This window comes from Taeniopygia guttata, chromosome 2 (genome assembly GCF_048771995.1).
Source record: "Taeniopygia guttata chromosome 2, bTaeGut7.mat, whole genome shotgun sequence".
NCBI lineage: Eukaryota > Metazoa > Chordata > Aves > Passeriformes > Estrildidae > Taeniopygia > Taeniopygia guttata.
Window position 1 is genome coordinate 13,578,341 of NC_133026.1, and position 14,630 is coordinate 13,592,970.

The 14,630-nt window shown below is 34.1% G+C and overlaps 1 protein-coding gene across 2 annotated transcripts in view; it reads left to right on the forward strand.

Moving 5' to 3' along the window:
• Positions 1-12,703, forward strand: part of CUL2 (cullin 2) — a 41,457-nt gene extending 28,754 nt beyond the window's left edge. For both annotated transcript variants that reach the window (XM_030264339.4, XM_030264338.4), the window contains exons 12-21: positions 633-692; positions 1,068-1,196; positions 1,297-1,383; positions 1,877-2,029; positions 2,419-2,496; positions 4,250-4,316; positions 5,396-5,598; positions 8,101-8,202; positions 8,913-9,029; positions 12,088-12,703. In XM_030264339.4, coding sequence (XP_030120199.1) covers positions 633-692; positions 1,068-1,196; positions 1,297-1,383; positions 1,877-2,029; positions 2,419-2,496; positions 4,250-4,316; positions 5,396-5,598; positions 8,101-8,202; positions 8,913-9,029; positions 12,088-12,219 — 1,128 coding nt within the window. In that variant the 3' untranslated portion in view covers positions 12,220-12,703. The remainder of the gene's footprint in view (positions 1-632; positions 693-1,067; positions 1,197-1,296; positions 1,384-1,876; positions 2,030-2,418; positions 2,497-4,249; positions 4,317-5,395; positions 5,599-8,100; positions 8,203-8,912; positions 9,030-12,087) is intronic.
• Positions 12,704-14,630: the final 1,927 nt, after the last annotated feature.

Below are 14,630 nucleotides of genomic sequence, written 5' to 3' on the forward strand. Positions count from 1 at the left end.
ATTCTGATAATCTTTTTTCCACTTCTAAGCTGCCATTATCTCTTTTCTTTTTCATCATTCTCAGGTTTTCTTCAGCCACCATATTGTTTGTATTCTACTACTTCAAATTTCCACATTCAATGATATATTTTTCTCCTTTTTAGTGTATGAAAAAAATCCAACAACCAAAAGTGCTTTGGTTTCTTACTGTTGTATCATATAAGTTTTTCATATAAGTTTTTCAGCTCAACATACATGCTGTTGATGTGCTGCTGCTCACATCTACTTTATCTGCACTTATTCCTAAGTTTCTTTCCATCCATTCTTTTGGACCATAATATTGCTCTATACCAAAATCGTAATACTTTTGTGAAGTTTCTAATCAGAACTTAATTTATTCTTCAGTTTTCTTCTTCTACTCTTTCTACTTTTACTTAATTTTTAACTTGAAAATGTTTAATAACCAAATTCTCATAGAGGAGTAATTTAGCCTTTTTATGAGTTGTTTCTTTTTTACCCCCTTTTTGTGTAGTTCAGTTTTATAGGATCTCAGATGGGCTTTGCCCTGAGGATTTTTTTGTTTTCTTCAAATTTCATAAAAGAAAAAGTTTAAGTCTTTGACAATTTCTCTCTTTACTCTATGTTTTATGTAGGCTTTGACATCAGTAGTTAACTATCGGGAGCCCAAGTCGATCTGCAAAGCGCCTGAGTTGGTAAGTGATGCACACAGAAAGTAATTCTTGTACAGAACCATCATATGAATTGCAGTAGGGTCCTTCACATGCATATCCAGCTCTCACACTGTGTCACACTCAGGTGTGTATTTTAGTAGTAACAGCTTAAGCTGCACACACCTTTGTGAGTGTGCAAAATTGCTATGATTCAAATTTTTGGTATAGATTGTATTTTTTGTGTGTGTAGAATGTATCGTTTGCCCATGAATCCAGCCTTTGTGTAGAATGTGAGAGAGTAGACTGTGACTTATTTTGTGTTTGAGCTATTGTAGAAATCTGGAAATACTTTGGCATACATTTGTTTTCAATCTTGACAAGTAGTTTTGGGTTTGATTTTTCTTTTTTTAATTTGAGCTGGCCAAATACTGTGACAACTTGTTAAAGAAATCGGCAAAAGGAATGACAGAGAATGAAGTAGAAGACAAGCTTACAAGTTTCATTACTGTTTTCAAGTACATTGATGACAAAGATGTATTCCAAAAGGTAACTTTTCCTCTTCAGTAATGGTTAAAATGTCACATTTAAAGCCTAATTGAAGAATGTGGTTATGCTTCTTAAAATCCTCATCTCTGTTTTAATGCAGTTCTATGCCAGAATGTTGGCAAAAAGATTAATTCATGGTTTGTCTATGTCTATGGATTCTGAAGAAGCAATGATAAATAAACTAAAGGTAAGGAAATACTCTTCTAACACAGAAACAAGTATAGGAGTATGTAGTGTTGAGAGGGAGCAGCAGAGGGTGCCAGAGGTAACTTAGCAATTGGTAAATCTGTTTCCAACAGCTGAAAGTAAAAGCTAGTGTTTTGGTAGTCTATGAAAGATAAAAGGCTGAATATCACCTAGGCATTTGAGATTTTTCTCAGGTTTTGGATAATTTTATTAACTGTGTTCAAGTCATTCATGTTAACATTCAAAAAGTACCAAGGTCTTTCTTAAACGTCTATCTTTTGATTTTATAAAACAATATTTTTCAAATAAATAAGTTGGAACTAAGATAAATATAATTTTATTTTACAGTGTTTGTTTTTTATTGTAACTAGTGTTTCCTGTAAATAAAACAACACTTCTGCTGACTAGATTTTCATATTGTATTAGTGAGAGAGCATAATTTATGTGATGACTGCTGTTTTCACTTTGAAACCTGTTACAATTTTTCTTCACAGCAAGCCTGTGGTTATGAATTTACCAGCAAGCTCCATAGAATGTATACAGACATGAGTGTTAGTGCTGATCTCAACAATAAATTCAACAACTTTATCAAAAACCAGGACACAATCGTTGATTTGGGAATTAGTTTTCAGATATATGTTCTACAGGTACTAATGTATGTTTATTGCTGCTGAGTTATTTGTACTTATTTTTTATGTTCTGATAACAAATATACATTTTTTAAAATTATGAATACTACTTTATATGGAAGCTGATGGTCTGTGATCATTGTGGAATTACTTTTTTCCTAGTGTTTCTTTGTAAAATCAACCCACTAGGTCCCTAAACAATAATGATATAAAATATCAGTCTCAATTGATACCTTGGTGGGGTGGGCAGAAGGTGCAGTAAAAAGTGATCAGTAAAACTTCCTGAGTGAATTGATTGTCTTATGACATAATGTACACTATACATCCACTTAAAGGTGTTTGGGTTTTTTTTTTTTCTTAATGTTGTGTGAAAATGTTAATGCTTTTATTTTCCCCAATACTTTTAGGCTGGTGCATGGCCTCTAACTCAGGCTCCTTCTTCTACATTTGCAATTCCTCAGGAACTGGAAAAAAGTGTACAGATGGTAGGTTAGTAGGAGGCTTCCTATAAACATGTGGAAAATGTAAAATAACTCCAAAAGAAAAAATATCACTCTAACAGAGAAAAACTTGAGCTGCTTCATTTTGATTGTCAATTATGGCTATCATGTTTCCAGTCCATATGCAATATGGAAGGGTCACTCAGATACCTTACTGAATTTAAGTATATGTTTGTGTAGCTTTTTCACATCTCTCTTTTACACTTTGTGATTGCTGAGAGATGCTAATAAATGCAATCAAGTTAACTAGGTTAGTTCTTTGCTTCAAAACCAACTCTTAATATTTAGATAAAAGAAGATTCTGTTTCTAATACTGAATCTAAACAGTCTTAATAGCAGACTGAGATGCAAATAGAGGTTTCTTGTTCCATGTTTCATGTAAGCTGTTCAAAGTCAAGCTTCGTGCAAATGTCTCTAAAGCTCATTTTATATTTTTTTCAAAGCAGTAAAGGTTTTGCTTTAGCCAAATATTTTCTTCTTATGTGATTATTTCTGCTTTGTAAAGGTATTTTTTTGGTTTTGATTATATTACTGTATCCCAAATGTTACCTGTACAATGACTGTTGAAAATGAAAATATTTGTGTTGACCTTTGCTAAGGTGTATTTGATAGTGAAGTACAATTTAGGCAATACAAATTTTGTATTATTGGACATAAGAGATTTTTTATGCAGATTTTATGCTTTAAATTATTAATTGATGTAAGTTATAATGGCAAATGTCTTTTTTCTGTGGTGAAGGATCTTTTTCTTGTAATTCTGCTTAATATTCAGACTACTTATTCAGCTTTAATTTCCATTTAAGTGGCACTTGGTTTTAGCTATATAATAGTTTCTGACTCAGACTACAGGATCACCAGGTCTAATGAGATTTTCCTGTCTTTGTGGGTTAAAATAGGAGTATTGTCAATTGTCCCTCAGTTGGAAAAATGGTACAGAATTGTGTATCAGAAGGAGCTCAGAATCTGGGTTGCTTGCCTAATTTCACTGTTTTGCCATTTTAAAGGAGCAAACTTATTTGTGTGTCACCTAGGTAGAGATCAATGCTTTAAATTAGAATTCCCTAAAGAAAGAGAACATGACCTTGAGGGGGAGTCTTTGAAAATTGTCTTACAATGTCTTTATTTACTGTCCAATTTGATAATTTGACACAGGGAGAGAGTTCTCTTAGGATTCTGGCAAGGATTTAGAAAGAAAAGTGTTGCAATTGCACTCTGAAGTATGTGAGTACTTGTGTAACTGGGCAACCTCTTCAGCAGCTTTTTCTGAGATTGCTGAAGCTTCTTGTAAATACATGTTTATCTGTGTGGTGTACAAATACTGTTTTTCATACTGTGCAAGTTTGTGGGTGGAGAAACACCTAATTCCTGAAGAGATCAAAATTCCCTGTTTTTATGTTCTCCTTCAACGTTAATGAGAGTTTCCAGACCAAATCAGAATAAGCCAAATAGATGTGTGTACACAGTGCTGGCATTGTGGGGTTTAGGGAGTTTGATCTCATTTTAGGAAAAGGTTCTTTGAATCTGCTGAAGTTCTTCTCATTACCAGAGGTAGACCTTAAATTAAGATTAAGTCATCAATCATCTTCTAAAGGAAAATGCTGTTGTGAATGGATCTGCAATGTTTTCATCCAGTGTGATGGACATAAAACCAGTATTTCTTCATTAGGGTGGTAGGGTGATGATAAACTGTTGTGAGTAATTACATGTGTGACTAACTGATGTTCATTTTGTTTTGCAGTTTGAATTATTTTACAGTCAGCATTTTAGTGGAAGGAAGCTTACTTGGTTACATTATCTTTGTACAGGTAAAAATAAGTGCTTTGCTAAATTTATGATCTAACAGTTATTTGCTAAAAGTTCTTTTCAAATGACAAAAACATGGGGAGTTGGAACATTATTTTGCATATAAAGTCAATGGATGTATTTTGTGTTATAAATTAATATTTAATACTTAGAATTTCCAAAATCTACGCCTTGTAAACTTATGGTTTATTAAATCCAAGTAAAACTAGAGTTGTATGTTCTTAACTGCAGAAAAGCACTGCAGAACTGCTGAGTTAATAACAGTTGTCCTGGAATTGTTTCTGTAGTATAGCTGTTCCTTACATAAATACTAAATAATTTTAAGAATGCATATTATACTATTTTACTCAGGTATGTGAGTATCTATATAAATACATACTTCTAAGTATTTAGTATTTATTATTATTATTAAGTATTTATTTTAGTAAATGCCAGTCAATTATGTTTTATTTTAAGTGCTTTCAGTCTCAGGCTTTAACAACTGAGCACTGCAACATATCACATGGAGATGAAAACCATAGCCCACAACAATGTAATATAATGAAAATCTAGTTCTGCTAAAAGAAGGTTGCTGTTAACTCATACTCAGCTTCACACAGAAAATCTAAATCTACTTTCAGGTAGATTTCTTCAGTGCTTTTTGTTTTTCATAGGAATTAAAAAATGTAAGAATTTGAAATTTTTTTGATGGACAAATATTTTGCTTTGTTTTTAAATCTTTCCTTTAATCAACTTCCTCATGAATCACTATTCTGAGATTCTGTGTAAGCTGTTAATTGAAGTTTATGCATTGCAATGTGTTGAGGCTACTTGGAATTGCTATTATTATTATTATTATTATTATTATTATTATATTGCAGTATTTGTCTGGTATTCATAGTTAATGGGGCTGGGGCGGTTGTTGTAAGCTACACTGTATATGTGTAAATTCACAGCATCAGTTGTCATTGTTCCATTTCAAGTGTTAAATACAAATTTGAGTTGAATGTGTGGAAATGTTTGAGGAGCTCTGGTAGTTAGGCTTCAGAGGACTTTTCAGCACCTTTCATCAGTTTATAAAATACTACTTGTGTCATTACAGGTGAAGTAAAAATGAATTATTTGTGCAAACCTTATGTAGCCATGGTCACAACATACCAAATGGCAGTGTTGCTTGCCTTCAACAACAGTGAGACTGTCAGTTACAAGGAGCTTCAGGACAGTACACAAATGAATGAGAAGGAGTTGACAAAAACCATCAAATCTTTGCTTGATGTCAAAATGATCAACCATGACTCAGACAAGGTATGCCATAATGATATAAAAAAGTTTCAAGTTTTCATTCTTGTCATTCTGTTATTTGTTGAGGACTTTTTAAAAATATCCATTGTTTAATTTTATTTTTGTTTATTTTTGACCCTTGTAAACATTTGTAAATCTCTACTTATAAGGAAAGAGACAGGAGGAAGTAGAGTGTCTGTTATATAGGCTTTCTATGCCTATAGCAGCATGAAAAGGTAATAATGCAGGGACTCTTCATTGTTTCTGTTGCCTTGCTGTCAGAGTTGTACTGAATCATGGGAAGGAGCCCAAGTAGTAAACCAGAGTTTTACAGTGATCCTAAAAAAATATTTGTGGTATTAAGAGAATGAAAGAAAGAGCAACCGTTTTCTTCCTTGCTGATAGATTACAGGATCAAGAAGGAGAGCAAGGAGGATTTCTGGGAGAGGATTTTGTCTGCAATTTGCCAGACTTGTCTTTCCATGAGTTTTTTTGAATTCCAGGAATATCTGAGCTTTGTTTTTCATTAAGGCAATGGTTGATACTTCTTTTTCTGACTCTCATCCTTCTGTATAGCCTTTGTGAAATCTTTTTTCCAGTAGAGCAAAGGGCAAAGACTTTACTCTGTTAAATAAAAAATACTGCAGAAGAGCCTGTGCATCCCATACAGACACAGCATGTGCATCCAGCTCACCCAGAAAGCCCACTGTGCAGACATATTAGACAGAAGAAACTGAGATAAGCTGTTCAATTCGCTTACAAGAAGAAATCCAAAGCTGCTCTGACAGCTGCTTTTGTTTTTAACCAGGAAAACTTTAGAAAATGGAAAGTGAGATCACAAGGAAGATTTGGTTCTTGGCTGAAGCATAGGACTTGCTTCCAGTATCTAGAAATGAGCTCAGGTTGGAACAATTGCTGGGAAGATATCTGTTAAACCATGGGTCAAATAAAACACTGGGAGCTATTACAAGAAACAGTGAGATCTTTAATAATCTTAGAACATTGCCTGTTATTTAAAGGATTTATATTGCTTTCTGTCCATTGTATAAGGTTCACCCAGTTTCTTAAAACTTATGTTATAGAAGAAGGAATAATACAGCTTTCCACCCTTTTTACTTTTTAATGTTTACCACTGCATTTTCCAGTTCTTTACCTTCCAGAAACTGTATTCAAGTGTCTTTACTATTTCTGTTTTCTTTGCACTCCATCCAGCAATGTGATAGCAGATCTGTGGACAGTCTATCTACTTCCTTATTAAATAAACAAGTGAGCTTTAGTGGTTTAAGCAGTGGAATTCAATACATAAACTTCCCTTTACCTGTATCTGAGCCAAACAGAAAAATGCAGTGTAGTAAATGTTGTAGTTTGCTTTTGCTTGTTTGTTCATTTTTGAATGGATGTGGGGGAAAGAGCATGAGAAGCTTAATTTCAAAATCTTCATTGGTTCATTAGAATCATACTTTTTGAGTGCATGCTCAATACACAATTTATTTTGGTTTATATTCAACCATGTCAGCAGAATAATGCAAAAAGTTAATGCTAGCCTATTTTTTGTTAGCTTATTAATTTCAAAGCTCTTGGTTTTTCCCCTTTCATGTTGTATTTTCTATACTGTGCCTGGTATCCTGGTTTTTATATATATATTGCAACAAAGACTATTTGTTGCAAGATATAAAATTGGAATTAATATTGGTTTGAGTGCATATTTAGATAAATATTTTCTGTTTTTACTAAAATGCTTTTGTTTTAGACAGTTTGGCAAGATTCCAAGGTCTCAGAATCCCAGTAACTTTATTCTGTTGGAAATTGGTAATACTTGTGCAGACTCTTGCCTGGAAACTGCAGAGATCTGTCCAGTCATGCTGTGTTGAATGTAAAGGTGTATTTACTGTAGAGGAAAAAAATTGTAATTTAAATTTTAATAATAATAATAATAATAATAAGAAGAAGAAGAAGAAGAAGGAGAAGTTTATACACACATATATGTATGTGGAAAAGAATTGAGATTCTGACAGGAAAGAATTCAAAATCTGCAGACAGATGTGTATTGCAGAAGTTGCAGTCTGTCAGCTATTTCTGCTATAACATTACAAAATGTTTAGACGCTTTTCCTTAAATTCTTGAAGACGACATTTGTAAAAATTATGAAAGCAGCAGCTCCTCTTTGAGGTCCTTTCAGAGATAAATGCAAATCCCACTTTATTTGCAGGGAGAAAATGACTTTAAATGTGGAGTGTTTGCAACTAAGATAAGCTATCAAAGTATTAAAAGAGAAATTGCTTGCTAACGGAATTCTTGTATGGCAGAGTTCTTCAATGGTGTTTTTTGAATTAGATTTGATTTCTAGGTCAGTTAAACTAGCTTTAAAAATTGACCTGGTTCAAGTGGCATTTTAGAATTTCCACCTACAAATCTGATTTTTTTCTGTGTATGTAAGACTTTTCAAAGTAACTGTGACTTTCCAAAGTAAATTGTTGCTATTTTCTGGTTCCATTCCTGATTTTTAAAAATTATTCTCTATTGCAGGAAGATATAGAGACAGAGTCTACATTTTCATTAAATATGAACTTCAGCAGTAAACGAACTAAGTTTAAAATTACCACATCAATGCAGAAAGACACGCCACAGGCAAGTATTCTTTGGTGTTTCTAGCCTGAATAGCTTAGAAAGCTTATTTTTCTAAAATGGAATTTACTTTGTTAGTTTGTGTAAGCAGATACCAGATTCCATAAGATTTACAAAAGAAATTTTATAGGTTTAAAGCTTAAGCAATGCAATTTTTTGTACTTAAAATATAGGCAAGAGAAGATGAAATAGGGAACAAGAAGTAGAAGAAAAAGAGAAACAAAATGATAATACCAAATGGTATTGATATTTAGTCTATATCATGAGACTTTTTTATTGCTGGTGTTTATAAAAGCAACTTACTGCAAGAACAGCAGACCCAATCAAGTATTTTCCTATAGTTTTGTGTCCTTTGGCAACTAAAACCAACTGCTGTGTTGTTAATCCATGTTCTCAGTGTGTCTCCTAAGACACAGGATTTTGTACCAGATAGGTATGTGCTGCCAAACTCAGTACATTATAGTCAATTCTGCTTGCTTTTCTTCCTAGCAAAAATGTTGGTTTAGATGCCTCTCTCCTACCTTTCTGCTGACTTTCATGAAACCTGATAGCCTTGATTTACGGAAGTGCTTTTACTGGAATTGAACTACACCTGCATTTTTGTATTAGTTCACCACTTTTATTAAAGTAAAAAGTAGAGATTCAATATACTTTTATGCAATCTTTATTTGTCTTATTGTATTTTGAACATTACTGTTCTTCCTGTATGCCAGGAGATGGAGCAGACCCGAAGTGCTGTAGATGAAGACAGGAAAATGTATCTTCAAGCTGCTATAGTCCGTATCATGAAGGCACGTAAAGTGCTGCGACATAATGCTCTGATTCAAGAGGTAAGAGAAAGTCCTTGAGCTTGATTTCATGCAAATCTTCAGGATAATAGGGTAGAACATCAGACTACAAAACTCAACCATGTGGAAACCAGTGCTTCAGTGAAATTAGTGAGAATTTCCCTGGAGTCTGTTTTGAACTGCAGTACTGGAGCACTAGCTGGGATCCCTCAATCTCATAAATGTGTCTTAGCACCAAAGCATTAAGTTCTTGCTCTTTCCTGTTAGCTGGTTCTATGCCAGCTAAGAGATGTTGTATCCTATAAAAATCATTTCCAGAGCTATTCAGAAAACCTGAATAGGGATATTCTAGTATGGAATTTCCACAGAAGCATTTAGCCAACTCTGTACTCTAATCATTATTTTATTATAACTCATGGTTTAAATTTTAAAAGTTGTCTGAGTATGGAGACATGCACTTTTTCATCTCCCTTTTCCACAAAGCAGTACAGTTCTCTAGATTTTTTAAATTCCAGATTAATGATCTGTGAACTGTCACAGGCTGGCTTGGAAGGAAGTGCTATTTCTTTAGTATTTCTCCCACTTTCCCATCTGCTGGTTGCCTGCCTAATTGTATTTCTCATTCCAGCTTAACATTTGCTTCTTCCAACCAGTTGGAAGTTGCCAGTTTTACTTTTCTCTACCTTCCAAAGCTCTTTCTTCAGTTCAATTCATTTTTGCATCTCTGAGCCTTGCTGGATAGCCTCAGAGAAGACTGGTGGGAGGGGGAATTGAGATTCCTGTTTTATTCTACCATTTTGAGCATAGAGGTGGAGAGACATTGAGTAATTTGTGGTGATGGAGGAAACAGTTTACCACACCCACTCCTTAATTTTTATTTCTTAAAAATAACCTAGGAGCAACAGGGAGTTTGTAAGGCCAGAGGATGCAGTGTGCAACCTCTTAAGGGTTTTGGGTATTGAAGAAGTGTTAATACACGGATAGTCTGAAGGCAAACTTAATTTGAGAAATCTGATTTTGAATATCTAAAAGATGAGGCAGCATAAGTCCTGATTTTTCTCAGAATCTTTGTTTTTCTGGTTTCCCATTATTTGAATCATCCATGCAATTATTATGAAATCATGTAAGAATTTGCAATTAAAACTAGCAAATTATAGGCAAGCTCTTTCATCTTTGAGAATACTTTCTTCAGCCCACTGTTAAATTATTAGAAAAAATCATTGAAATATATTTGCCTGACACCAGTTTATAAGAATGAAAAAGATTACAAATTTTTATGTTTTGTAAACAAATCCTTTCTGGTTGCTTCTTTCTTTGTGTAATGGATGGGCCACTTATATGCCCCTGCTGTTTTGCTCTTGCAGGGCTCTTGCAGAATAGTAACATTAGGACCTTTTTCTTCAGCCTTGCAAAAAAGGTGGATATTTTCGTGGTTACTCAGTTAAAAACTGAGTAGAGTATAGTCGTGATATTGTTACTAATTCTGGTGCTCTTGTTAGTTTTATCATGCTGTTTATATTATTATATATAATGTATCAATTAAAATGTGCTGTTTGACTTCCTGAGTAAGAAGAAATATTTCGGGAAGGAGTCTGTCTACTATGAATAGTTAATATTTTCTCACCTCATTAATATTTTTTTCTTAGCTATAAGGGCAGGCTCCTAACCCTAATGTAGTTAGCTCTGATTCTAGCACTACAGCACCACACATTGCATTTAGGTTAAGGTGTCCAAAAAACACTCCAGGCCCTTGGTAGACCTGTATATGTCAGCCTGTGGTCTTTGTGGAACTGTTAATTGTGTTAGATATGCCCTGATAATTTCAATTCTAGCTCAGTTGCAGTCCCCTGCAGGGTGAGGTAGCTTTTCCTATAAAATGAGTAAGACTGGAAGAATAGTGGAGGGGAGATATCACAGCAGTCATTCCCGAAAATTTTTATTCTGGCCATCAGATATTTATGTCTGTCCTTCTTACTTGTACTGTCTTTGATTTAAAAAAGCAACAACGACAGGAAAACACATACCAATACAAAATCCTCTCTTTCGTTTTCACTGTCTTAAGTAAATACATGAAGTGTGGTGATGACAATCAGACTCAGTGGAGGGCCAAGCTGGGTGAAATCTGAGCAGAGCTATCACCTTGTTAGCACCCAGTTTCTCCTCACTTGTGCTGCTGTGGAACATACCAGACCCTTGGCTGTTAGCCCAACAAAACTCGCTCTTTTGAGGTTTCTGTTTGCTTTGCTGGGTGAGTTCCACCTGGAGAGTTCTGTTGGCTCACAGAGGGCCCCAGCAAACTCTAGAGCTGGGACAAAGCCAGCCATGAGAAGTTGTAAAGAAAACTGAAAATTCAGCTGAAATAAAAATTATTTTCTTTACAGAAGAAATAAGAAACTACACAAAATTTATTGTGACACTTTAGTATTAAGATATTTTGTTTGAAAAAATTTCCTACTTATAGATTTGTACATTCTGTTGGTGCACACAATTTTTTCCCCTTCTTTACAAGAGAATGGGCAAAACTGAGAACTTCTAAGAGACAGCTGAAGTTTTGCCTGGAGTGGCACTTTCTTCCATAATGCAAATATAAATTTGTTTTTACAATAAATAACTTCTTACTGCATGTATTAGAAAGTTCCAGTATAGCCAAATGGAACTCACTAAATTGTGGGTCTATGTTCAGTGACTAAAGAAGGAGAAGTTCATCCTGATTTTCTCTGATTGTATAGGAAAGGAGAGTAGTGGTAGGGGAACTCCACTTTGATAGTAGTGAAGAAATGTGTTAATACTAGATTAATTTTTAACATGGATATTTGTCTTCATTTGTACTGTGACAAATGAAGCAAGTGAGAGGAATAAGGAGGTCTGGGGAACATGTGGCCAAAGTAACCAGTGAGCTGACCAGTCAGTTTCACTGTCCTGACACTTATACATGGAGATACTTTCTTGTTTGTTATAAATTAACTATTCCAGGGTTATTTAATCCCATCTTTAAAAGAAAAATATACTGAATTTTCTTAAGGCCTGTAGCAGATAGTTAGGTGACATTTATAACTGTGAAAAATAAAAATAACACAAAAACTGTGTTTTTCTTTTGCAGGTAATTAGCCAATCAAGAGCTAGGTTTAACCCAAGTATCAGCATGATTAAGAAGTGTATTGAAGTCCTGATAGACAAACAGTACATAGAGCGAAGCCAGGCCTCTGCAGACGAATACAGTTATGTAGCATGATGTTGCTATCCTGCAGGTATGATTGTAAGGAGATCATTGCTGTCACTGTTTGGTGTGTTCCTGTGGGAAGAGGCAGGCCTGTGCCTCCATAATTGGTCACTTGGCAGCCCCTGTTTTTCTGCTGTTTACAACATCACCAGTGCCATGTCATGAGCGTCAATGAAAATGCCTATAGATATTTCAAGCTCATGTCATTATGACATTTCTTAAAACTTTACTAAAAGAATGAGTGAAGTATTGCTGAAATGTGGAGAATTGGTTGGGTACCATGCTTTTTTTTTCCCCCCTCCCCTTTCACGTTTGCAGTTGATGTTTTTTAATGTATCTTAAGACAAAGTAAAAAAAAATCACACAAAAAACCTAAATATTGTAATATGACAGATAACCTAATAATTGTATCTACATTAAAATGTAAAAAAAAAATGACGAACATGATACTGCTGCTTGTCAAATAAAAAAATAAAGTTATATAATGTGTCTCGAATGATTGTACAGCTGGATATAGCATTAATGTCTGTAAATATTATTCAGGCCTGAAGAGTAGAAATAATGTTATGTGTTTGGGTTTTGGATAACCTCAGAAGTAGGTCTGACATAACAACTAATTTATATAAAACTGAATACCAGGTATGTCATGTTTGATGTGATTATAAAAAATATTTATGATTAAGTGCACATCTTGTTTTCTTGAGATTAGGCTAATTTACATTCTCGGTGCCTGAAGGCCTCTGCTCTGTCTGTTAATCCCACACTGCAGGAATACGTTACAAGAGAAAATAAACTGTTTGAGGGGATTTAAATGGTGTAGTTCACAAACACTTAGGAATAGTTATCATGAACATCAAAGATAGAGTTCAGTGGCTTGTGAAACCACCTTCTTAATGGGAAAGCATATAGCAGGCTGGTAACTGAAAAATGTTTTTTCTCTAATGTATTGTATAGAGACAGTATGTAGATGGGTGTCTATGTTTGTTTCCACATAAACTCATACTGCTTCTTTCTTGTTTTCCCTCCTGACTCCTAAGGTTGTTTTTATCATGTTTTGTTTTCCTCTGCCCCAATTAGATTTCCAGCTGTTAGGGTGAGACAAGAAATCCACAGGCTATTTCATGTCCTGTGTTGTTCATCAGGGTTGGCATGGTGACTATTCACTCTTAAACAAGCAAACTATAATTTTAAAAGGTACCAACTCTACCACTGGAAGTGAATGGAATTTAAGAGCATTGAGAGTTTGAACACATTGAATGCCTGCTGCAGAAGAGTTTCCTCATGACTATGCCTGCAATTATGATTGACAGGATAAATATTAAGTTTAAATGTTCTATTTTTGCCAGATTTATTTGTGTGCATATAAAAATACATATGTAGATATATAGTATTTGCAGTATTTTTTTAGATTGTGTAGTATCACCTACTAAAAATCCACACATCAAGAACTAATTTTAAAGAAAAGTAAACCTTTGGAGGGAGCTTTTTACTCTTTTTTTCTGGTTCTTTTTACTCTATTTTTCTTTTTCTAGTACTTCACTGTATGAAAGGCTTCTCTCCAGCTCTCAGATTGTTGCTGTCTCTTATTTCTTAAATGGTATTGCATTCATATACTATCTAGAGGGTATAGGAAACTTTCTGTGGTTAACTAGGAAATGCATCAAGAAGTGGTGCTATTTTTTTCTGATGTGGATTTTGCTAAGGATGAATAAAGGGCAATAAACAATAAAGTGCAATAAACATTCCTTCCATATTTATGGTGTTTTATCCCACTATGCTAAGATCTAAATTTTTTATGTGGATTTATGTCTTTAAGAAGTGAGGTTTTTTTAACTAATTGTAATATGGTGCTGTAGATCATTGTCTAAAGTGTTAGTTTAGAGTTGTCTCTATGTGATGGGGGACAGCAGAGGTGCTTATACTGTCACCAGCTGTAGTAAACATGAGACGCATCAGCTTAGATTTTGACTGGAATGACTTCTAATCTATTTCAGTGTGGAACATTTCTGTGCTTTATGAAAAAAAAAATTTAATTACATATACAGACAAAAACTAGGGAAAATACTCTATTACATAACACCAAAAAAAAAAAAAAAAAAAAAAGAAAAGGAAAAAATATTTCCTGAATGCTGAATTAGCACATTCTTTCTGCAGAAAACAAACTAACACTGACACCAAAGTTTCTGGAAACAAATGTGGTTTATCTTGTAACTTGTATCTGAGTCAACAGATTTTAAACTTGTTCATAAAAGGGTTAATAAAAGCTTTATTTAAATATAGATTCCAGTAGCAAAATTTTAAGGCTGAGTTTGAAGAAGGCTTGACCAATTTATTTTCAGAATCATTTCATAGGCAACACAAGAACTTCACTGCTCTAGCCCAAACGTGCAAGGTTTTAACATTACCTTATCTGTCAATTTTTG